This window comes from Myotis daubentonii, chromosome 10 (assembly GCF_963259705.1).
Source record: "Myotis daubentonii chromosome 10, mMyoDau2.1, whole genome shotgun sequence".
Classification (NCBI taxonomy): domain Eukaryota; kingdom Metazoa; phylum Chordata; class Mammalia; order Chiroptera; family Vespertilionidae; genus Myotis; species Myotis daubentonii.
Window position 1 is genome coordinate 67836772 of NC_081849.1, and position 25229 is coordinate 67862000.

At 54.1% G+C, this 25229-nt stretch overlaps 1 protein-coding gene across 4 annotated transcripts in view; it reads right to left on the reverse strand.

Annotated features, from left to right (window-relative positions):
* The window catches only part of PDE1C (phosphodiesterase 1C), a 298902-nt gene that overhangs the window by 251102 nt on the left and 22571 nt on the right, over positions 1-25229 (reverse strand). For all 4 annotated transcript variants that reach the window (XM_059712696.1, XM_059712701.1, XM_059712697.1 and 1 more), the window contains exon 2: positions 5822-5881. In XM_059712696.1, coding sequence (XP_059568679.1) covers positions 5822-5881 — 60 coding nt within the window. The remainder of the gene's footprint in view (positions 1-5821; positions 5882-25229) is intronic.

Consider the following 25229-nt stretch of genomic DNA (forward strand, 5'->3'; position numbering starts at 1 on the left):
GGGGGTCTGTGAATGGCCACAGATCCTCCCAGCAAACCCCCTTGGAGCTGAAGAGAGTTGGTGTTGGGTTTCTGCCATCTGCCATATTTTGTTTGGAGTCTTATTTTTTTTTAATTTTAATGTTTTTATTGATTTGAGAGAGAGAGAAATATCAATTTGTTTTTCTACTTATTTATGCATTCATTGGGTGATTCTTGTATGTGCCCTGATTGGAGATGGAACCGAAAACTTGGCATATCAGAACAACACTGTAAGTAATTGAGCTACCTGGCCAGGACTTAGGGCTTTATTTTGGATTTAACCCTCGTTTAACCACCCTATAATGAAAAAAAAAAAATCCATACAGAGCATGTTTTTCCAAAGGCAAGGAGTGTGGATCACTGTAGGTCTCACTCGCTGTTGACTTGGGCTGCCAGATCAATTCAGCAGAGAGAGCCAAGATGGAGACTGCATTTGTGCCCAAACGGCCAGCTATCACAATAAGCCATGCGTAGCCCAAGCCTCCCACGCGAGCAGGAGGAATGGTGCCCACCCTGCTTCCGAGGGAAGCCTTGCATCTGTGTCCCTGATGGATGGCACGGCTCCGACTTAACTTTCAGAGTCTATTCCGAGACTCACCTGGCGCCGTGGCTCACGATGCACGAGGCCACCCGTTCCAAGGGGAAAGGTCTCCATTACTCTTTGTCACACATCAAAAGAAAGGGCTGTTGAGTGGAGGAGTGGCGCAGACAAGATTAAAGGGGGACTGCTTTCGAGAACTCTGACAACGCTCATTTGGTGACTAACAAAGACGCCTGCCTAGTGCGAGTGAACTCTGCCTGGCAAACACTGTCAGTGGCCGGTGTGACTCAGGTACTGGAGAGTTCGAAGATAGCATTTCTTTTAAGTTTTCCGTAATTTAGACTTTCACTAATTCAGACACCGCCCTATACATAAGTGGAAGTTTTTCGATGCTAATATCTGCAAAGCATGCAAAACTCCAAGTCCCACCATCTGCCACACGACTCGTTTGCAAATCGGCCTGGTATCCTTTGAAAAGCTCCAGCGCTGAGTTTCTACCTCATTCTAAAGCCTCGCTGGGAAGGGATCCGGGATAGAGGTGCATGGAGAGCTCTGAGCACGGGGAAGAAGGCGCCCCGTGCATCCTGGACATGCCGTAATGGTGCACGTGCTGTGAGCAAAAACAAAAGTGCCTGAAAGCAACTGCTTGGAGGCTTGGAGTTTTAACCAAGAGTTCCAGAAAAAGAGAGGCTTGGGGTCATATAGTCATCACGGAGAAGAACTCTTTCTGAAGTGGCCCGTACTAACCATGGCTGGTGACAACATCAAGACAACGGGCCTGCTGTGGGTGGTAGGCTCCTCCAGGGAAAGAGCTGGGACTGACTCGGTTTATACTCCGGTGCCCAACGTGCCCTTCAGGGTAAGATGCCCATTTCTGAGGCTGTAGGAATCACATCAGACACCGGAATAAATTTTGTATCAGTCCTTTCTTCCTTCCATGCGCTTCAGCTGTGTCCTGCATGGGTTTTCTTCAGCTTCTCGCCCAAATTGCTTCACATCTTGACTTCCCTTGTGATTGGGCCCTAGTGATGAGGGAACCTGGAAACGAGGTGATTCTTCCATAGGTTCCGAGAACTGCAGCTGCGAACATGGGGCTCACAACTTCCGGGTCGGGGGGAGGGGGTGCTCTTAGCTTAATCTGCAAGACGCTGTCCCCTAGAGGGGCACCTGTGAGGGCCTACAAAACTATATGTGTCACCCCAAGGCCCACAGCACACATGGCAGGAACCATGGCGACACCTTCAGCTACTTGCCTAGACTGGGAAGAGTGTCTTTTTATTCCTAAGAGGGAAATGGCAAGAAAGGGCAAAGAATGGAAGAGTGGAGCAGAGGAGGATCAAGGGGTGGCAGGCCAGGAGTGGGCAAAGTGGTCTTTAAAAAACGTGCTGGTATTGGGATGGATGAAGGGCTGTTGAGAACAGAACAATGAATTTTTTCTCTTTTTTTATCTTCATTGTTGAAAATATTACTTATATCCCCTTTTTTCCCCCTCACTGACCCGTTCTAGCCCATCTCCTGCCCCAGGCCTTCACCACACTATTGTCTGTGTCCATGGGTTATGCATACAAGTTCTTTGGTTGATCTCCTCCCACCCACCCCCACCTTTTCTCTGAGACTCAACAGTCTGTTCCATGCTTCTATGGCTCTGCATCTATTAGAACCATGAGTGTAAATGGTCTGCATGCAATCGCATACTGGGACCTCTCTTGTGGACACCTAATCTTCAGTCAAGTTCTGCTTTGACCAACAGCCTTTGGTTGCTCAGAAGAGGAGAAAAAGAAGGGGCTGTGTCCCACATCTGAGTCTACATCAGAGCAGATGTGAAGACAGGTAGAGGCACAGGGAGGGAAACAGCGGGCGGAGGTAGGAAGTCAGGGCAGGAAGAACACTGGGTCGTCCCAGGCGTTCACAGAGCATTGCGGACTGCTCTAACCTTCCGAAAGCACATGAAAGCGATGTGAGCCTATTTCCCAGATCCCAGTGGGCCAGGAGCCTCCAGCTGAAATCTGGGTTACGTATCGTCCACAAGCCATAGACGCTACTAAGAGTATCATCAGACAGTCCACTGGTGAACCAGTGGCTAACATACTAGGGACCAAGTAACATAGCAGACACACTCAAACTCGATCATATAAATTAAAAAAGGAGAAAAATAAAGTGGACCGGCTGGTGTAGCTCAATGGTTGAACATCTACCTATGAATCAGGAGGTCACAGCTCCTGGTCAGGGCACGTACCCAGATTGGAGCTTGATCCCCAGTAGGCGGCATGCAGGAGGCAGCCAATCAATGATTCTCTCTCATCACTGATATTTCTCTCTCTCGCCCTCTCCCTTCCTCTCTGAAATCAATAAAAATATTTTTTTTTAATTTTTAAAAAGAAAAGTGTGACTCAGTCCCTAAACATACACACACACACACACACTCACACACACACAAGCTCCAGTCCTTCCCTATGACCACTACTACCAACACTTTTTTTTCTGGGCCAAGGTGAGTTTTCGGCCCTGGATGGGTCCCAGCCCCGAGCTCATGACCCCTGACAGGGATTCCATAGAGAGGACTCGCGTTTTCACGAGGTGGCGAGCTTTGGACTAAATCATCTAGTTAGTCCGAGTCTAACTTGATGGGTTGATATTGCTGCTTGGCTGATAACGACTGTGTTGATGAAAGGGATGGAGAAAGGCGTAGGAGAAAGCGGCGGAGCCCCTGTGGTCAGGCGGGCACAGCCTGGGTGGCCATAGGCTGGGGAGTTATGTGTTTCTGAAGCACAAACATGTGTCATAACAAAAACTGCAGTTTGAAGATGACGGTGCGTGTTTGGGGGGAGGGGTTGGAGGTGTGGCAAGAAGCTAGTGGGCCGGCCAAGGAGCTTTATAGTAAAACCTGCTGTGGAGGGAGAAAGGCCAGGACCAGGTAGGAGATGCCTTAGGAGCAGAAAGATTCGATTCAAGAAGTGATGCAGAACAGCGCCAGTTCCAAGAGTGGGGAAGGGAGCCTTTCAGACCATCTCCCCAAGATCACCATCAGCACTCCCAAGGCCCCTCCAATAAAAGAAAAACAATAACGGACCGTTCTTCAAGGACAGTTAACACTAGTTCTGTCTTCTCTGGGTGTAGGTACAACGGCCCTGCAGCAGGGCCTCCCGGCTGTGACCGGCCACCCGGGGGAGGCCTCTGGCTGGCCTCACGCTCTGTCACACCATCTTGCATTGCCCAGGGCGTCACCACGCAATAGGTGCTGGTTCGCCCCCTCCCAACCCGAGGGTTCACCTCACTGCCCATCTCTCTCCGCCCCCGCCCACTCTGCCAGGGAAGGTGCTCATTCACCCCCTCAGACACCCAGTGCAAAAATACTGGTGAGCCCTAGCTAGTTTGGCTCAGTGGATAGAGTGTTGCCCTACAGACTGAAGGGTCCCAGGTTCGATTCCAGTCGAGGGCACGTACCTCAGTTGCAGGTTCCTCCCCGGCCCAGGCCCAGGTCAGGGGGCTCCTGCACGAGGCAACCAATCAATGTGTTTCTCTCACATCGACATTTCTCCCTGTCTTTCCCTCTCTCTTCCACTCTCCCTAAAAATCAACGGGAAAATATCTTCAGGCGAGGATTAAAAATAACAAAACAGAGATACGTTGACCCCCCTTTGCCTTGTCACTCATCCCCCCCAAGTTACTCCTCTACAGCTCTGCAGTAGGGTCCGTTTTCAACACCACCTGGAGTTTTACCTCCCAAAGTAAAAGAGCCAAAACTGCCTCCATTTTCTTACTGCTTTTGACACCATTATTTTCTTCTCAAACACACTCATCTCAGGAGAGAAATTATTCTCCTCTCAGTTAGGGAAGCAATCAAAACTCCAGAATGGACCTGCCCTGTTCACAAGCTTCGGGTCCAATGCCCCACCCCCACCCCCACCAGGGTCTCTCCCAGTGCCCTGGGCTCTGTTCCCAAAAGCTCAGTCCACTGGCGCGAGCGACGTTCCTGGAGTAGTTACACATCAAATGCTCGGCTTTGCTGCCACCGTGTGGCCATGTCTGAGCACTACAAGTGGCCTCTGTTGCTTGAAAAGTTATACTGGTTTGGTTGGTTGGGGGGCGGTGTTTGTTTTTGACATACAATTGACATGTAACATTCTATTGGTTTAGGTGTATGACATAATGATTTGGTATTTGTATACATTTCAAAATAATTCACCATAAGATCACAGTCAGTCCAATTAACAGCTACAATTTTTTCTTGTGGTGAGAACGTTGACGATCTACTTCTCTTGTCCACTTTGGGATATGGAACACGGTGTAGTTAACTACAGCGACCAGGAAGTACTTACTTTACACCCCATGACTGTCGCTTTGTTTTAAGATCCCACATTTCAGTGAGCTCACACGGTTTCTGCTTTCTCTGCCTGACTTCTTCACTCGGCGTGATGAACAGGGGTTGTCCCTGAGTGTTTGCTAAGATTAGAAGTTTCCTTCTCCACGTGTTAACCCCCAGCTCACTCCTCAAGAGAGGCAGGCCCACCGGGACTGCAGCCCACCTGCCACGCCCCCTGAGGGAATAATATAATGACTCCAGGGAGGAGGGCGGGGGGGGAGGGGTGAGAAGGGAGTGTTTTGTGACATCGTTTCCAACATGTGAGCGCTCAGGCTTCCACTATCATATGCCATTACAGTTCCATAAAAATCATTCCTAGGACTCGAGCCCAAAGTGCTGACGCCTCCCAAAAGGCGGCGTTCAGAAGCCCTATACACGGAGAAATTATCCTTTCAGCCCCACGCACGGGGTCCCATGAGGGTCCGCACTCAGGACGTGGCTGACCCGATGGGAACAACGCAGGGATCAGTGTGGCTCTCATGCCAGGACCTCAAACAACAGCATCTTTTTCTAAAGGGGGGAAGCTGGGCGTGAACTTCCCATTTGTCAGGCGGGAAAACCGAGGCCCAAGGAGTGTAGGTGGAATTACTTTAAGTGAAACAGCTGGTAGTGGTGGTGCTGGAAATGAAAGCCCATCCAGCCCAGCCGGGTGGCTCAGTGGGTGAGCGTCAACCTCTGAACCAGGAGGTCACGGTCCGATTCCTGGTCAGGGCACAAGCCTGGGTTGCGGGCCCGGATCCCCAGTAGGGGGTGTGCAGGAGGCAGCTGACCCATGATTCTCTCTCACCATTGATATTCCTATCTCTCTCCCTTTCCCTCCCTCTCTGAAATCAAGATACACATTTTATTTTTTTAAGGCCTGGAAGGAGCCAAGGAAAGGAGGGAAGGTTTACTCACGGGAGAAGCGGGAGAAGCGGTTGAGAGGCCCGGCAGCCTTGTCTCCAGCTTCGTTGGCAACTGGGAACAAAGAAAACAGAGGCTGCATTAAGAGCAGGCACGTGTGTGGACACAACACGCCAACCGGAATGTGTCTGCGAGTCTTGGTAAGAGAACAGAAGCAATGTCATTTCGGTCCTATGTCCCCAACACTGCTCCCCTTCTAAGGGAGGTCGAATGTCCGCATGAATTTGACTAGAGCAGTGGTTCTCAACCTTCTGGCCCCTTAAATACAGTTCCTCATGTTGTGACCCAACCATAAAATTATTTTTGTTGCTACGTCATCACTGTAATGTTGCTACTGTTATGAATCGTCATGTAAATATCTGATATGCAGGATGGTCTTAGGCGACCCCTGTGAAAGGGTCGTTTGACCGCCAAAGGGGTCGCGACCCACAGGTTGAGAACCGCTGGACTAGAGCATCTGAAGGGAGCTGGGGAGGACCCAGAGGACACGGAGCTCACGGTGCCGGGGACCAAGCTGGCCCGTGTCCACTTAGCAAGAGCCAGGCAGCCCCGGCCTCCGAGCCAGCGCCCGTCGGTCCTCCTGCCTCGAGCGCCCTCCCAGCAGGCTGTCCTGACCCTCAACACACACTTGCACCCCAGCCACTCGCCCTGAGCCCGGCTTCCTCGGACGAGCAGCGGCAAAGCCAAGGCGGGGATGTCAGGAGAAGCAGGGCTGGTTTTTATTCGAAGGACCGTTAGATTTAGACACTAACAAACGGGGGCTCCAAAACGGGCGGCCCAGGAAGCTTCCCGGGAACTGCTGGAGGAAACCCAGCCCCTCGGACAGGCCTCTCCGTAACTAATCCCGTCTACCGCGTCGTCATCAACGTCCCCTGCATTTATAAACACATCTGTGTGACTAACAAGGAGGTCAATTACCCAGTGGATACACCAGTGTTCGCACCTTAAATATCACTTTTGATGCCATCAAGGTGATACCTCGGTTACATAGTCAGCACAGGCCTAGACACGTGTGCACGACCTGAGTGAACGCCCGAAGCAATCGGCTGGAAAACACACGTGTGGAAGGAAGGAGGTTGGTAATGTAACCGCTACTGCACGGGGTCGCGGCGGCGGAAGGAAGAAGTGGCTCCTTCATAAACGCATCCCAGCATTTGGCAAAGATGGAAGGAGTCAAAAAACTCCTTTCACCCTCTCACAGAGGTAGACATCTTTACGTTGACTACATGTGCCCGGTCTTTTAAAATTAAGGGATCCGATCTCGGTCTAGGTCTGTGCTTCTGTTATTTGCACTGCCCCAGGTCCCCCCTCCCTCTGTACCGTACAAGCCAGACGTTACACACAATGACCAGCAGGGGGCGGTGACGCTGCATCCCGCTCCCATGGTCTCGCAGCCCAGCCATTCCCAACACAAAGAGGGAAAGAAAGACAGACAGACAGACAGACAGACAGACAGACAGTGATAAAGAGGGAGGTGGGAGGAGCCAGCCCAGGTAGGTACAGATACACGTTTCCCTGGTCCAGAGCCCCAAGTCTAAAGGAGGAAAGAAGGAAAAGATTTTTTTCCCCAAAAATATTTGCCGCAGAAACAGACGGGCTACTTGTTTAGCAGGACTGCACAGGCCACCGCAGAACATGGGCACCCCCTGCAGCGTCCACCTCGGAGAGACGCTGTCCCTGGGGAGGAAAGAGGTGCGGTGATGCCTGTCACTGTCCCGGCCCCCCTAACGGCTGCTGCGCGCCTCTCCCTGCCCCCCCCCCCCCCTCCGAGGATGGCACTTGCTGACCCAGATCCGAGTCACGCCAGGAGAGGCTGGACCTGAGATCTAGGCCAGGGAGGGCCCGGAGCGCTGTCCCTGCCCAGGAGGCAGGTGAGCCCTGCCACCAGCTTTACTTTCCTACACCAGGCCAGCGCCACACACCTGTCAAGTGATGTCCAACCCCCACAAGACTCAACCCAGCTACCGGGCCCCACGTCTTCTCAGCTCGCTGTTCCCCAGAGCAGCCTTGTCACATGTCCCTGCTAGCGCTCCCGCTGCCCCTCCCCAGGACGCCCCTCCCCAGGACGCCCCTCCCCAGGACGCCCCTCCCCAGGACGCCCCTCCCCAGGGCGCCCTCCTGCCCGGCCAACTCCTATCATCCCTGAAGACCCAGGTGGAGCCACTGATTTCCCAAAGGCTCCCCCAACTCCCACCGCCCCTCCCCATCTCACAGATCCCTGCCCCCCTCCCCACCCCACCCCCATCTGACTCCCTTCCACACCATGGTTCTCAACCACCAGGGAACCACCAGGGAGGTGGTGAAAACAGGTCACAGGGTTCGCTTAAATGCAGATTCTGATCCAGTGGGTCGGGTGAGGCCCGAGAACTTGCACTTCTGCCAAGTTCCCTACTGAGGACGCTGGTCTGGGCACCCTGTTTGAGAACAGCACCTCTCGCCCCTCCTCCCCGCAAGGCAAGGACCAAGGACCATAGCTTTTCATCTTTGTATCTCAGCCTTCTGAACAGTAGGTGGCCCGCAGGATAATGCCTTCAGTCAATATTCTGAGACCTGAATGAGGGAGACTGAGTCAATACCATCGGCCACAGACACTTGGCAGATCCAGGCCTCAGGCTGGCCTCCAGGAGGCGGTAAGACTCCCACGTGCATATGTTTTGTTTGGTCTCGGTTTTCTCATTTTAAACCATCAGTTGTCTACATTTAAAAAGCCAAGAGATTTCAAATACAAATGCAGAGAGTCAGCTTCTCTCAACACCTGGAGGACGGTCCTGCCCACAGGCAGCATCCGGACACCCCCTAATGGGTGGTTCCGCCTCCTGCATGTTCAGGGGGCAGCTTTTTGCTGACTGCGCTGGGCTTTCTGTGCCCTTGGCCTGGTCTGGAAGGCGAGTGAAAACCGGACCTCTTGCAGAATGAACACAAAAGAATGAAACGAAAACTCAGCAGAGACCAGCCCTACACAAAGGGGCGTGTCCGGGCGCCATAAGCCCTTCCGACCCCGGCCACAGACTGCCCAGACCTGCCCCGCACACTGTGTCCTCGCCAGATTCCGGACCGCAGAGGGCCCGCCCGCCACAGGGCTGCTTGTCTTCTACTTGAAAAACACACAGCGAGCTTCACAGGGAGGCGGACGTCCCACTGGCCAGCACTGAGAGCTGGAACCGGGCAAGAGCTCATGGACACGGTCATGCAGACTGAAGGGAAGTACCGCTGTCACACTGTTGGGCGAGCACCCAGACCCAGGTGTGTTACTGGTCTTGTTGATGTGGAATTACATGTCTAGGTCACATGTGCACACGGGCACAGAGCAGTGAGTGGAAAGGTGTGCACCAGGTACAGTGACAGCTGTATCTTCTGGGTGCCGGCATTTGGGGAGATTTTTAGCCTCTTTTGTACTTTTCTACATAAACTCAATCATTTATGACAAGCATGTATCATGTTAATAATCAGAAAAATGTTTTCATTAAAGGAACAGAAAACAACTGACTATTATTTTCATACTGGCAGCCCGGTGCTCGGATTCATGCACCAGTGGAGTCCCTCAGCCTGACCTATGCCCTCGCAAGCCGGGACCCCTCAGGGGATGTCAGATAGCCGGTTTGGGCCCAATCCCCACAGGCCCGACCCAGACAGGAAGGAGCCCAATCCTGTGCATTGAACACCTGTCCCCTGGTGGTCAGTGCACATCATAGCGACCGGTCAACTGGTTGTTCGGTCATTTATGCTTTCATATATAGATAATTTTGGATACTATATATGTTTGTTTGTTTATAAAAAATGTGTCTTGGATCTCAGAATCCAGGGACTTCCATCTGTAGTCCAAGAGGACACACTGTAAACTCAAGAAATGAACCTCCCAGCCCTCTCCATCTGTCCCACACACTATAGGTCAGCAGTTTGCAGTCCTGGCCACACATCAGAATCACCTAGAAAACTTACAAAGTCCTGGTGCCCAGGCCACACCCCAGAACAAGCAAGCAGGGCCTGGGGGGAAGGGGGTTGGTACCCAGGCATCAGCACTTGTTCATCTCCCGGGTGGTTCCAAAGAGCAGCCAAGGCTCAGGAGCACTAATAACTGGGGTGACTTCCTACATCTTCATCAAAGCAATGGCCGGGAGGAGGTGAGGCTCAGGCTCCTTCCAAAGTAATTACCCTGTTCAGTTCTTGTCAGGCTGCTCTTGTTTCGTCATTAAAATCCTCAACAGAGGTTGGGAGAACCAAGATGGCGGCATAGGTTAACGCTGGAGTTTGCTGCCTTGAACAACTACTTCAGAAGTGAAACTAAAAAACGGAACGGACATCACCCAGAACCACAGGAATGCTGGCTGAGTGGAAGTCCTACAACTAGGAGGAAAGAGAAACGCATACGGACACTCAGAGGAGGCGCAGTGCTGAAGTCAAATTCTGAGGTGCGGAGTGCGCGGAGCGGGCTGGTGGCGGAGGGCGTGGTTGGCGTTTTCAATCGGGAGGGAGTCGAAGACTCTGAGCTCCAGATACAGGCGAGTCTTTAGGGACCCAGACTCAAACGGGAGAAGCGCGACTGTCTGGCTTCAGTCAGAGCGAGTGCAGCTTTATCTCCGAGCTTTGCAGTAGGTGCTGGGACTCAGAGAGGCAGAGCCCCTGGGGACAGGATTGAGAGCCGCCATAACTGCTCTCTCCGGCCCACCCTGTTGATCCTGTGCGACCCGCCCTGCCCAAGCCCTGCACAGAGGCATTTGCCGGATAGCCTCAGGCAAAGGCTAGATTAGCACCTCCCTAGAGGACAGAAGTTCTCTCACTGCAGACACAGCTGATTCTCATAGCCACTTGGCCTGGAGGTCAAACCCTCCCTGGTATTAGCTACAACAATCAAGGTTTAACTATAAGACTGCAAACAAAGACCACTAGGGGGTGCACCAAGGAAGCATAACAAAATGCGGAGACAAAGAAACAGGACAAAATTGTCAATGGAAGATATAGAGTTCAGAACCACACTTTTAAGGTCTCTCAAGAACTGTTTAGAAGCCGCCGATAAACTTAATGAGATCTACAAGAAAACTAATGAGACCCTCAATGTTATATTGGGGAACCAACTAGAAATTAAGCATACACGGACTGAAATAACGAATATTATACAGACGCCTGACAGCAGACCAGAGGAGCGCAAGAATCAAGTCAATGATTTGAAATGCGAAGAAGCAAAAAACACCCAACCGGAAAAGCAAAATGAAAAAAGAATCAAAAAATGCGAGGATAGTGTAAGGAGCCTCTGGGACAGCTTCAAGCGTACCAACATCAGAATTATAGGGGTGCCAGAAGATGAGAGAGACCAAGATATTGAAAACCTATTTGAAGAAATAATGACAGAAAACTTCCCCCACCTGGTGAAAGAAATGGACTTACAGGTCCAAGAAGCACGGAGAACCCCAAACAAAAGGAATCCAAAGAGGACCACACCAAGACACATCATAATTAAAATGCCAAGAGCAAAAGATAAATAGAGAATCTTAAAAACAGCAAGAGAAAGAAACTCAGTTACCTACAAGGGAATACCCATACGACTGTCAGCTGATTTCTCAACAGAAACTTTGCAGGCCAGAAGGGAGTGGCAAGAAATATTCAAAGTGATGAATACCAAGAACCTACAACCAAGATTACTTTATCTAGCAAAGCTATCGTTCATAATTGAAGGTCAGATAAAGAGCTTCACAGATAAGGAAAAGCTAAAGGAGTTCATCACCACCAAACCAGGATTATATGAAATGCTGAAAGGTATCCTTTAAGAAGAGGAAGAGGAAGAAAAAGGTAAAGATACAAATTATGAACAACAAATATGCATCTATCAACAAGTGAATCTAAGAATCAAGTGAATAAATAATCTGATGAACAGAATGAACTGGTGATTATAATAGAATCAGGGACATAGAAAGGGAATGGACTGACTATTCTTGCGGGGGAAAGGGGTGTGGGAGATGCGGGAAGAGACTGGACAAAAATCGTGCACCTATGGATGAGGACAATGGGTGGGGAGTGAGGGCGGAGGGTGGGGCGGGAACTGGGAGGAGGGGAGTTATGGGGGGGGGGAAAGAGGAACAAATGTAATAATCTGAACAATAAAGATTTAATTAAAAAAAAATCCTCAACAGAGACATGACTCTACGAGAAATTCAGCTGTTGAGACTGCAAACATGACTGCAGGGTCTGTCCCTGGCCCCGTGAAGGGTTCTCCATGAAAAGGTTCGCCTCCCTAACCTCCACCTCCAGTGTGTGTGCCGAGTGCCACCTGGAGCCCGGTGCTGGGCTGGACTCTGCAAGGGCAGCCACAACAGGCTTCACTTGCCCGACACCCAGGGAGTCAGGAAGGTGGCAGTGCCTCTCAGGGGGCTTACTCAGGTGTGATCAGCTATGGGACTGACTCTTAGGTGATGATGATGGTGATGATGATGGTGGTGATGATGGTGATGATGGTGATGGTGGTGATGGTGATGATGGTGATGGTGATGATGAATCCTTAGTCCTGTCTCTGACCCACTAAATCAGAAACCCTGCAAGTGGGGACAGGATCCTAGGTTTTAATCAATGCCTCGGAAGCTACATTCCGATCTGAGACGAGCGTGCTAAGTGAAGTTTTCCCCTGCTGTGTGTGTTGTGTGTTGTATGTTCCCTACTCCAACTCCCCACAAAAAAATGGCCAGAAACAAATCTTGAAATAAGGGCTTGTCATGGAGGTGAGTGGGAGGGAGGAGGGGGAGACTGGAAGTTAACTCGAAGCAAAGGGCATCTGACCCCAGGCACAGAGACGGCTCTGATGGCCCAGCTACACCGCAAACACTGCAGGCCATCAACAGGGCAGTGGAGGGCGGGCCCACCAGCTGTGGTGGGGCCTGAGCAGGTGCGCACTGCTTTGTACCCAAAACACGGCCACCCTTGTTTTGAAAGCCCTGGCACCTGGGCAAGCGTAAACGCAGCTGGGGTACTGGGTGCCAGGGCAAACACACCGTGAGCGAGCTGGTGCGGGGCAGAGCCCGGCTTCCTCAAGGAAATCTGCCCGCCGCTGCTGGCTGCATGGCCACAAGCGCTGGCCCCACCCCGGGTGAGATCCTTTGTGAAGCCTGGTGGCTGGAAAGCCAGGTGCAGGGGACTCCCCTCGAAGAAGAAAGCCTTGGGGCGAGGCTCCAGGCACCTTCCTGCAGAAGGCAGAGCACACGGAGCTGCTGGCAGGTGTTTGGCCTCACCTCGCCTTCACCACGCAGAGGCCTGAGCAGCAGCAAGCAGAACTGGGTGGGATGCTGGGGGGGGACTCGGCCAAGATCATCCTTAGCTACTGTGCTCAGCTGCCACCTTCTCAGTGCGGCCTTCCATGACCGTCCATACAGGACTTCTTCCTTTCTTTCTTTAAATATATTTTTGTTGATTTCAGAGGTGAGGGGAGAGGGAGGGAGATAGAAACGTCAATGATGAGAGAGAATCATGGATCGGCTGCCTCCTGCACGCCCCACTCTGGGGATCAAGCCCACAACCTGGGCATGTGCCCTGACCAGGAATCGAACCGTGACCTCCTGGTTCATAGGTCGATGCTCAACCACTGAGCCATGCCGGCCCGGCTCTTTCTTTTTTTTTTAAGATAGAAGCTATCAGAGCATGTCCACGTGCTGACGAGTGCCGGGGTCCAGCCCCAGCGGGTCCAGGGGTTCCCCAAAGGTGCGGACGGAGTCGGTGAAGAAGGAATGACACGGAGACAGCGTTCAGTTGATCAGCAGCCTAGCCAGGATCTCCAGCCAAGTTCTGGTCTCAATCTCCAGAGAGGTTCTGCTCAGGTTCTCCAGTCAGGTTCAGTCACCAGGTTCTACTCAGGCTCTCCTGCCAATCTCCACAGTCAGGTTCAGTCCAGGATCCCCTGCCATGCTCTCTCGCCAGGCTCTGCCTCCAGGCTCCGAGGCCAGTCCCTGTCCAGGATCCTCTGGCATGCTCTCGCCAGCGAAGTTCTTCTGTCTCCAGAGAACGTTCTGTGTAGGTTCTGTGCCTAGGCTCTGTCTCTCTTGGTCCTGTCTTCCAAGCCCTGTGTCCTTAGTTCTGTGTTCTGAGTTCTGAGTGTTTCTGTCTTGTTACAACTGTATTTATACCAGTTGATTCAATCCTATCAATCTCTATTACAAAGGTTAGGGCGTTTCTTATCTCCATTCCAGGGAGAAAAGATTATGTAGTTTAAGCATGATTGTTAGTAGTTAAAGGGATTAATTACCCGCCTGGCACTTAGTTGAGGGGTTTTATTCCCTCCCTAACTTCAGGGGAAAATCCCTACCTGGGGAAAACAACCTTTCTCAGAGACCTTGGTTAAAACACATAGTGCCAAGAAGGTGAGCAAACATATTAAGAACAGTATGCCATATATGCCAGGTCCCTTGAAACAGCAAGCATGGACCGGCTCCCGGCAGACGAGAATGATGCAGTGAAGGGGGAGTGACTGTAAGAAAAGTTCAGGGGATACTGGGCCCACTGCACGAGGGAGGGATTGACTCAGCTGCGGTCTCTCCCCGGCCAGGAGCGCATGTCTGGGGAGACACGGGAAGTGTGGGCACGATGTGGAGTCTGTGCGTGTCACTGCAGGACATGTGGAGGCTGTGCCGTGGGAGCACGTGGACATTCTCCTCTGAGCTCTTCTGTTTATCAAGGAAATAAGGTTCCTGGGGCCCCATGGAGGCTCAGGGGAGTGGAGACATGGAGTCAGGTGGGTGGGTACAAGAGTCCGAGAGGAATGAATGTTGGGGAGATGGTGATGGGTGATCCAAGCGAGGTCTTGGCATCTAGGGTGCCTGACCCAAATTAGTTCCTGCAGGTGGACAGCGAGAGTGATAGCAAGAGAGTGAGAGAGAGCGAGAGCAAGAGCGAGAGAGAGAGAGAGAGAGAGAGAGAACTTCAGGCAGACTGGGGTCGGGGGGGTGAAGGGGGAGCAGGTAGGAGGAGGGAGAGCGAGTCGTGCGAGGGTCACACAGCAGGACACTCTTGCACAATGAACATGCGCACGGTGTACCTTTTAGACAAATGGTCCTGAAGCAAGGAGCTTGTCTAAGTGAGCCCTGTGAGAGGAGGCTCCGGCACAGGTGGGGCCTATCTCCCGGGCTGAGCCGCACACGCTGTTTGCACGACAGGGAGAGAGGGGGCCGCTCAGCTTGCGGCTCTGGGCCCCTGGAGATCGGCAGCCTGAGTGATGGATTTGAGCGGAAGGAAGCTGACAGGATGTGGAAATTCTCTGTGGTTTTCAATGATTCACACTTTCCTTGACCTGCCATGGGAACTGGCTCCGGGGGGACTTAAATGGTTCAAACTGGACACCAGAAATAGCAAAGCGAAGCCCCGCCCTCCCTCTCCCCCCAGCCACACAGACCGAGGAACGTCAGGTGTTCAAGAGCAGGGGCTGGGCGCTTCCTCCACCTTGGAGCTGGGAGGCTACGGGCGCAGGACCTGGGAGGGCAAACCTGCCTGCAAGGTGAGGTCCGAGGCCACCCTGCCGGCTGTCAGCAGGTCTCCGGGCCCAGAGGGAGCACAGCGCTCCTGAAAGCTGCTGGGGTTGATGCTGGAGGTGAAGCTGAATCCTATCGGGGCTGGAGAGGTGCTTGTGTGCAAAGCAAAGACAGCACGTGACTCCTGGTGGCAACCTGAACCGAATCAGGGTCGTGCTCCTGGAAACAGTGGGTGGTTCCTGCTAAATTCCAAAGCAGCCTCCTGCTAAGGCCGTGGACACAGGATCTGTATAGTGCTGTCCCCTGAGGATTTAAACTTACTGAAAAGTGAGTAAATAAAAGGGGATGTGTTCTCTTGTAAAGACAAACATTGTGGTTGGGGTGGGAGGTGGTAGGAGGAGGGCCTGGAAGAGTCCTTCGAAGCTCAGCTGAAGCCCTGGGCGGTGTGGCTCAGTTGGTTGGGCATCGTCCCGGGCACTGAATAGCTGCCAGTTCGATTCCCGGCCAGGGCACAGGCCCGGATTGCGGGCTCCATCCCCAGTTGGGGACGTGCAGGAGGCAGCCAATGGATGTGTCCCTCTCACGTTGATGTTTCTCTCTCTCGCTCCCTCTCCTTTCCTCTCTAAAAATAAATTTAAAAAAAATTTTTTTAAAAAAAAGCTCAGCTGGAAGGAAGCGCCGGCTGACCTGGGGCCAAACCCTGCCTCCTTCCGGGAGCCATTTATCCAAGTCTTACTTCTCTGCAGCTCAGAGCAGTGGTGAGGAGCCATGGCCACCAGGCCGTGAGGACCGAATCAGTGCTGGTTGCCTTTATCACCCTCTTTCCCGAAACACTGAAATCCGGGACAGGCAGACGGTCAGAGGACAAGACAGTGTCATCTTCCCACCAGGAAGGACACTTCGACCCAAGAGCTCCTGAACTGGCTGCAGAAGGAAGCACCTCACACAAGCCTTTGAGAGGAGGATGTACGTGTCAGCCGGTTTCCAAGGAGACGGTTCTTAACAAAAACTACTATGAGACACACTCCCTCTACGGAGACAGGATGCCACCAGGCCCCTGCTCCCAGCCAGCGCCGCCTGCGTCCTGACAGGTGACGGGAACGTGGGAGGAGAAGCCTGAATGCGGGATGGAAGGCGGCACCCCCACACCGGGTTTGTGGAGTGGAGGGATGAATGAGTGCTGTGTTTCAGCTTCAGGCAGAGACGGGGGCGGGAGAGGAGGAGGGCGTGAAGAAGTGGGCCCAGGGGACCAAGGACGGAGCACAGAGGTGGCCGGGGACCCGGTCGCTGGGCCTGGGACCGTAGTAAACACTAGATCACAAGGAACAAGGCAAGCGCCCAGGCTGGCTCTGAAGGCTCTGGGTGCACCCCAAGGCAGTGCAGCAGAATCCCACGGGGAGCTGGTCTCCGTGCACTCTCGGGGCTCCAGAACCAACCACCCGACCAGCGGTGCTGCCCGAGGCAGATGCTGAGAGCGATGTCTGTGAGCCCCGGCCCTGACCTGGAAATGGGATCCACGTCAGTTCTCTGTCCTTCATGGGTGTTTACGATTCCCACGTGATCACCAGCTCCCTCGGCCCGGGGCGCTGTTTTCCAATGAGGTTCTGTGGAAGGCAGCACCCTACCCAAGACAGTCCCACAGGAGGGGGCCTGGCCAGCCCGCCGGAAACCGCCAGACTCCGCCCATCCCAGAGATGTGCCGCGCACACTGGCCTCGGAAAGCCTCGCCATGTCCTGCTGTAAAGAAACCCGATGAAACGGTGTTTCTAATACAGTGACTGAACCCCTCTTGCATCCACCCATGAGCACCCCCGGGTGTGGTGTCCCTGGGGATGCTCCAGGATGGGCTCAGAGGGGCTCACTGCCCGTCACCCCCTAACCCGACCTCAGCTAAGGACGTGGGCTTGGCAAAGGCGAGGAGACTGCATTCTTGCACCCACACACAGGCTTGGAGGATGCAGAGACCTTTCAAAGACGGCGGCATCCCTAAGGAGGTACAGGCGAGGCTGCAGACTTCAGGAGCGGGAGGCTGGCGGTTTCGCGGGCCCTGGACCCTGAGACGTTGGAAAGACGGTCGCAATTTGAAGGTTTCCCTCCAGTTGCCCATGAGGGCCCGGGACCCTGAACCAACGTGGAGATGATGGAAGCCCTCGCCGGGGGGCCTGGCTCCCCAAAACAAACACTTGTTTCCGTGAAGCCGGGGACCGGGCAGTGGGGCATGAAGTCTGGCTCTGGGTAAATGGTGGTGGTGGGAGTAGGCACGTTAACATGCATGGCCCCAGGCCCACCCAGACCTTCTGGATCAGATTTCTGGGGGCAGGGAGGGCCCCCCAGGAATCTGCCTCGTAAACAGACTTCCCCACGCCATTCTGATCCATGCTTATGTCCAAAAACCACCGAACACACGATTTCCAGAAACTATGAATTGAGGGTTCACAGGGGCTTCTGGAAAAGACACGACTTGGAGAAACCTCGAGCAGAAACTACAGTGCCAGGTTCACGGAGACTAACACAACTGGAAGCCCGGGACAGGCCGTGCCAGCGACCGGAACGTCAGCTCTGCCCGGAAGCTGTCCCGGCCGCAGCCAGGACCTCCCCCAGGGGGCAGGGGTGTCCCAGGGGCGCGCGTGGCCCCAGCCCGGCTCCACTGGACCAGAGGAGCCAGAAAAGCGCACACCGTTCAACGCAGACGCTACCGTCCCCGCGCACCGCTGAGGGCCGGGCTCTCCCGGGGCCTGTCCCACCGAGAGCGAACCTCCCGGGGCTCAGCTCCCTGTGGCCGCAGCGCCGGGGTTCAGCTCACGGGTCCCCGGCAGGGCCCGCAGGCGGGCACCTCTGTCTTCGTGGTGTGTGACTGCGAGGGACCCCAAAGGCCCTCCTTTGCCAAGTGTGCCCCCGCGGGAGGAAATGCACCGGGCGCGGCACGTGGGCTAGTCCCCTTGGAAGCGCAACCTCTCACCGCAAAGAATAACTCCGCGCAGCGTGGTGACCCGGCCCTCGCACTGCCATCCAGTCAGGCCCAAGCAGAAGGACGGACAAGTGCCTCTCAACAAAACAACAAAACCTCTAAGGTACTTCGCAATCCTGAATACCTCACATTTCGGTAACTACGCCACAGGATAAGCTCCTTGATCGTGCAAAGCTGGTCCTGAGTCCATTTAGGAAGAAAGCAGAATTCGTTCCCATGAGAGTTTCATTCTTGTCATTTTCTTTTTCCCTTTTTTTAAATATATATGTATATTTTTTATTTCAGAGAGGAAGGGAGAGGGAGAGAGAGACAGAAACATCAATGATGAGAGAGAATTGTTGATCCGCTGCTCCTGCACACCCCACATTGGGGATCGAGCCTGCAACCCGAGCATGTGCCCTGACTGGGAATTGAACCATAACCTCTTGGTTCATAGGTCAACGATCAACCACTGAGCCACACCAGCCGGGCTGTCATTTTCTGTCCCTGTTCCAGCCCAGCCCACTCCACTTCCCCCTTTCACCAGCATCCCCTCCCATCCTGCCTTCCGCTCCAGTAGTCAACGGTGTCCAGGAGGGAGTGGGCCTGCTCAACCTCTTGTCAGGGATGCCACGGAGCAGACTCAAATGTGGCACAGAAAGTCCTCCCAGACCCTCAGTCCTAGAGTTCGTGGGCCCAGGATCTGGGTCAGTTCACCGAAGACAGTGCTTCTGAACGCAGCAAAGCACGGCGGAGACCCTCTGGTGGGCGGTGCTCTCCCTTCCCGGGGTGGTGAGTTCGAGTCTGCAGAAGCGGGTGTTTACCTGCCTGTCAGATGGTAGATGTTCAGTGATGAGACCAAGCCTTCCTTGGACCATGGGAGATGGCACCAGCGCTGTAAGCGACAGCTGATGTTGGGGGAAGGGAGAGAGGTCTCTTTACAGCCCAATGAAGGGGCTGCCCACAGCTGTGGGGCGAGGAGAACAGACGCCCAGGCCCGCATCTGGGAGTGAGCGTCAAGCAGCATCGGTGCTGCCTGGGCTGCTGTAACTCTTTCTGCTGAAGAACGAAGTGCCTTTCACACCTGCCAGCGCATGGATCCGCCCGCAGCCCAGGAGATTGCTTCAGTTTTTCAGATTAAAAAAAAAAATCCAGGCACACAAATAAGTCCATCATCGTGTCTTAGGCCCAGTGGAGGCGTGCCTTGTGTGGGGGAGGCTCAGGAGGCAAACATCGCAGGTGCTCACGGGCTGTCTCTTTGGTCTGGTGGATAGAATCCTACACGGAGCCCAAGATAAATGCACGCCCTAAGGCAGACTGTTTATTTAGGAATATACCTGCAGCCTGGCAGGGGCTCGGTGGCTGAGCATCGACCTATGCACCAGGAGGTCACGGTTCGATTCCAGGTTGGAGCACATGCCTGGGTTGCAAGCTTGATCCGCAGTGGGGGGTGTGGAGGAGGCAGCTGATCCATGATTCTCTCTCATCATTAATGTTTCTCTCTCCCTCCCCCTCCCTTCCTCTCTGAAATCAATAAAAATATTTTTTTAAAAGAATATACATGCAAAATATACATTCAGAGGACTTCAAATTAAATGAAGAGGAAAATGAGGGTGTACAGTTAAGCATTCATTTTAAAAAGCCAAGTGCGCATGTGCAACCGGCCACGGCACAGGGGCTAAGCTCTACAGCTTTGCGTTAAGACAGATGAGCTGCCCAGATCCGAGGGCCTGGCAGCAGCTGGGTCACAACACAATAGCTCCGGCTTACGGCGAACTCGCTGCCTGCCACGCTCTGTGCTGGGCCCTTTACTGTATCCTCTCCACCACCCATCGATGGGGCAGACCCTGCTACCCTCCCCATTTCACAGAAGACCTGTCTGAGGCTGAGAGGGAGTGGGAACCTGGCCACACCCGCCCAGTGAGTAGCAGAGCTGGAGCCAGAGGTCTGACTCAGAGACATGGGCCTGTAGGAGCGGCTCTCAAATTAGGTGTTAAAAATGGGCCATTTGTGTCCAGCCAGCGTGGCTCAGTGGTTATGAGCCGACCTATGAACCAGGAGGTCACTGTTCAATTCCCGGTCAGCGCACACACCCAGGTTACGGGCTTGATCCCCAGTGTGGGACATGCAGGAGGCAGCCGATCAATGATTCTGTCATCATTGATGTTTCTATCTCTCTCTCCCTCTCCCTTTCTCTCTCTGAAATCAATTTTAAAAAAAAACATATTATTTTAAAATGTGGGCCATTTCTCCCCAGGCTGGTGGCTCACCTGGTTGGAGTGTCGTCCTCTCGTTCCGTTTCCTGTCAGGGCACATCCCTAGGTTTTGGGTTTGTCCCCGGTCAGGGCGCATGCAGGAGGCAACCGGTCTGTTGTTTCTCTCTCCCTCTACCTTCCTTTCTCTCTAAAATCAATCAACATATTCTCAGGTGGGGGTTTTAATAAAAGTGGACCATTTCTTGGGTCCATCTCGGACCAACTGACAGATTCCTGGCCGACTGCCCAGCCGATTCCGAGGTGGGGGGTCCCCAGGCCACGCCAGGAGGCCCCTGCTGCAGGCCCCACCCGCTAGTGCACTTCCTCCTCCACCTCGGGTCCACCCAGCTGGAGGGCTATTAATAAAGCGCCTGGCACGGGGCTGATAACGCGCAGCCACATCCTCCTCCACTCTTCTCCGAGCGACAGGCCCAATCCCCTAGGCACGCCCAGCGCCTGGCTGGCTCTCCTGATTCAGGACGCAGTACAGCCCCTGCAACGAGAGACCTTTCCCTGCAGGACACCCGCCTCACAGTTCATCCAAATAAGGTTTCACTTTTAAAACAACGCAAAGGCTGCTCTGGCTCTGACGCAGCACAAGGGCAAGCGGGCGGGACCCACACTTCTGAGTGGCATCACCCCTCCCTCCGATGGCCAAGGCGCAGGACCAGTGCCAGATGGTGACATTTGTCCAAGTCAAGCCGATTAAGTCAGGAGTGGGTGAAGCATGGTGCAGACAGAGAAAGTGACGGCACACACACACATGCACACACACACACACGCAAGCGCACACACACACAGGTGCACACAAACACGCAGCCAAGGCTACATTCTTTAAACCGGCAGCAGACGCCCTGTCACCCTGGCCTCTGTAGTCCTCGCCCCTCACAGCTGGACACAGCTGTGCACTCACCCACCTGCAGCTGTAGGTCCACAGTCCAGGCGGACCTAGGCCTCAGCCCAGGATGAAGCCCCTCAGGCCTTCTGCCCGCTCACCCCTGCCCACACACCCCTGCCTGCTCACCCCTGCCTGCACACCCCTGCCCGCACACCCCTGCCCGCACATGCCTGCCTGCCCACCCCTGCCCGCACACCCCTGCCTGCACACGCCTGCCTGCACATGCCTGCCCACCCACCCCTGCCCGCTCACCCCTGCCCGCACACACCTGCCTGCTCACCCCTGCCCGCACACGCCTGCCCGCATATGCCTGCCCACCCACCCCTGCCCGCTCACCCCTGCCCGCACACCCCTGCCCGCACATGCCTGCCCACCCACCCCTGCCCGCTCACCCCTGCCCGCACACGCCTGCCCGCACACTGGAAGCTCCGGTGGCCCCATCTAAACACATGAGCAGCCTGAAGCCTCAGCCCAGGGAAAGGCCCCTCCCCTGCCCAGTTCTCCAGACCAGGCACCGGGCATCCCTCCTCCTTCACTCCTTCTCCCTCGCCTTCCGCACTGAATCCATCGCCAGCTCCTGTGGACTCCACCTCTTGTCTACCTGCCTTTTCCCAGCCCCCCACTGCCCGACGATCCTCGTCTGCCCTCCCCCCTACCCCCCCACCCCACCCCAGCTGCCAGCTCCCGCTGGGACGAGGTAGCAGCCTCCTACTAGGTCCTCCCAGGTGGGCCGCCCTCACAGGTACCTGCACAGAGGAGGAGCCTGGCTCAGGGAGGGTAATGCACACACTAAACCGTCCACCATGAATAATAAAAACCTAATTAAAATATTCATAACTTCTTGCCCTGTCTCCATTCCCCACCCCGTACCCCTGAAACGTCGGCGGCTCCCCCTGGCTATTACATAAAGTCCAGACTCTTTGTAAAGGTTGGTCACAGTCATCTCCACACCTGTCATTGGCTCTTTCCTCTTCCCCACTCCACCCTCCAGCCAAAGTGAAGGCTGTTCAGTGGCGATCCCCTCTGGCAGTCAATCTGATAGCTAACCCAGCAGGTGGCTAACATATCCAGGAAGCCTTCCAGTGCGTTTCCCTACAGACCAGGATACTTAGGGATTACCAATATTTTAGGCAAATGCCAATTATTCCGGGTGCCACACAGACCACCTATGTCCCCTCCTCTGTGGGACCTACCAACTCTTGGGCAATGGCTCTCTTGCTTTATAAATACGCCTCAGTGCTCATATAAGTAAATGCACCAAGCACATTTTTCCATGGACTCTTCAGTCACTCGTTAGTTAACTGTTTACTGAGCACCTACTCTGTGCTGGGCACTGTGCGAGATCCCAGGATCACAGGGCACAACCCACAGAGCAGGTGCAGAGTAGGTGGTCATAGAAAGTACATTCTCGTGGGGAAACGGACTTTCAAAACAACAGATTATACGATTAATTATTTGGTGCCGGTTTTGTAAAGTACTACGAAGAAGAACCGGGACAAAGAGAGCATGCCACTCGCTAGCTAGTCTGGAAGGGGAAAGGAAAAAGAAGACTTCTTTAGGAAGCGATGCGCGAGCGGAGCACTGAAGAATACGCTGGAATTCAGCCATCATGGGGGCTGACAGCGGGAGGACCCCAGGCAGAGGGAATGGCACTTGCACAGCTCCACGTGGGAGGGGGATGCATGTGAGGAAGCCAGCCTGGCTGCGGAACGAGGAGGACCTGGGGAACTGGGCTACTGCAGGCATCTTGGTGAGAAACGATACACCTTCCAAGGAATGATATTTAACTTTGCAGCAACCTGCGAACTGGTCATTGACATCTAATATTAAGTGAGACTTAGGTCATCTCCGGGAGCAGAATTCACATTTCCAAAACCGAGTAAATCCAGGCTCTACGAAGCCTTATTCAATACAGCCCTCGGGGACCTTCTAGCAGGATCCTCGCTGTGGCTTCTGCAAACAGCCTTCCCACGCCATCCACAGCCCCTCTGGCTTTTACCGAAACCCCACGACGATCCCCCACGTTACCCAGCCTCCCAGAGAACACAGCTGCCATGCTCCATGCAAGTCCTTGTGATGAATGAAATCCCAGAGGGCGAACAGAACCTGCTGACCATGGGCTGTTCTTTGCACTGTCGTCTCACCTCCCTTACACTGATGAATTTCCAAAACGTTTAAGAGACACTGAGTTTATGCAGCTGGGGAGGGAGGGTCTGGGGGGTGGGGGGCAGGCCAGGAGCCTCTAGAGACAGAAGGCAGCTGGGCCCTGCCTCCACCAGGCATCTGCTGAAGACGCAGTGCCTGTCATGGGGCCTCTCTGAGCCTCGGTTTCCTCATCTACACAATGGAGCCAATCCCTCCGCCTGGCTCAGCTGCAGGGCTGACATAAGATGCTTTCCGTGTCATCCAGACACACATTCTGTGGTACGAGCCATGCGGCGGGCATTGAGCTGGGCACTGAGCTCACAGAGGCAGGGAGGGAGGCACAAAAATAAAAGGCAATGCTGCACACTGGGTACAACCCAGAGACTCACCCGGAGAGGGCGTGGCCACCCGGAGAGGGCGTGTCAGGGAGGGGCTCCTGGATGGGGTGCTGGCGGATCTTTTAAGAACTGTCCCCAGTATGTAAGCCTAAGAATGCCCTCCTAGTGAGAGGAACCAGATGAGCACGATGCATTTGGATGCCACGGGAGCTCACTGCCGAGAAAACATGTGGGAATCAGGGAAAGGGGGAGGCAGGGCGGGGACAGGGGTCACAAGGGCCCTGTGCACCAGGGAAACAATGAAATGAGACAACAGGGAGCACGTGTGAGGATCCGCACTGGGCTGGCCGCCAGGGTGCCTCGGAGTGCAGGTCGGTGCTGCTGCAGTGGAGAGCGAGCAGCAGAGTGGCTGGGAGTCCTCCGCGGGGAGCCTCCAAGGGCTGGACGTCCTGTGTGGTGCAGCTGAGGGCAAACGCGGTGACCTGACTGGCCACTGCGACCTCACCCGGCTGGCAGGCCAGGAAACTCAGGTCCTCTGCACGCTCGCGAGAAGGTGCAGGACTCTGGGTCCCAGGTAGAGAAGAGCAGCCTGTCTCCCCCCGATCTCCCAAGAGAGCAGGAACCCCTCTCCCTCCCGCCACTCTGGAGTGAAGCCCAGTGGCTTCCATCACTTGTGTCACAGATTCCAAAAGCGATCAATAGATGCCATGTTCCTGGCGGCTGAAGACAACCCTGAGTTTTCTCTACTCTTCCTCAGAGACCACACCGACATAGGGAAATCCATCCAGAGTGGGTGTGTTGTGTGTGTGTGCATGTTTGTACTTGTGTGCCTGTGTGCATGTGTGAGTGTGTGTGCATGCCTGTGTACGTGTGTGTCTTCTGTGTACACATGTGTGCTGTGTGCTTTCATTGCATACCTTGTACATGTGTGTGTCCATGTACATGTGTGACTGTGTGTGCCTTGTACATGCGTGTCTTTCTGTGTACATGTGTGTGCTTGTGTTTACATTGCATGCCTTGTGCCCATGTGTCCATGTGTGAGTGTGTGTCCGTGATCACGTGTGTGCGTGTTATGTGCATGTGTGTGTGCGTGTGTACTTGTGTGCATATGTGAGTGTGTGCGCATGCATGTGCAGGTGAGCGGGTGGAAGGCAGAGAAGGCCTCAGAGACCCCTGCTAGGAGCTGCCTGCTTCCCAGAAGGCTGCCCTCCGGAGGGTCTAAGCCCCGCCATCAGCTCTAGCTTCCCACCGGCCCTCCCTGCCCAGGAATTCTCTCAGGGTACAAGGGCTGCCCCGGAAAGGCAAACGCACATCCTTAGTCAAGCTGGGGAAATCCAAACACATCTTTCCGACCTTCTTACTGCAAGCAGCCATCTGCA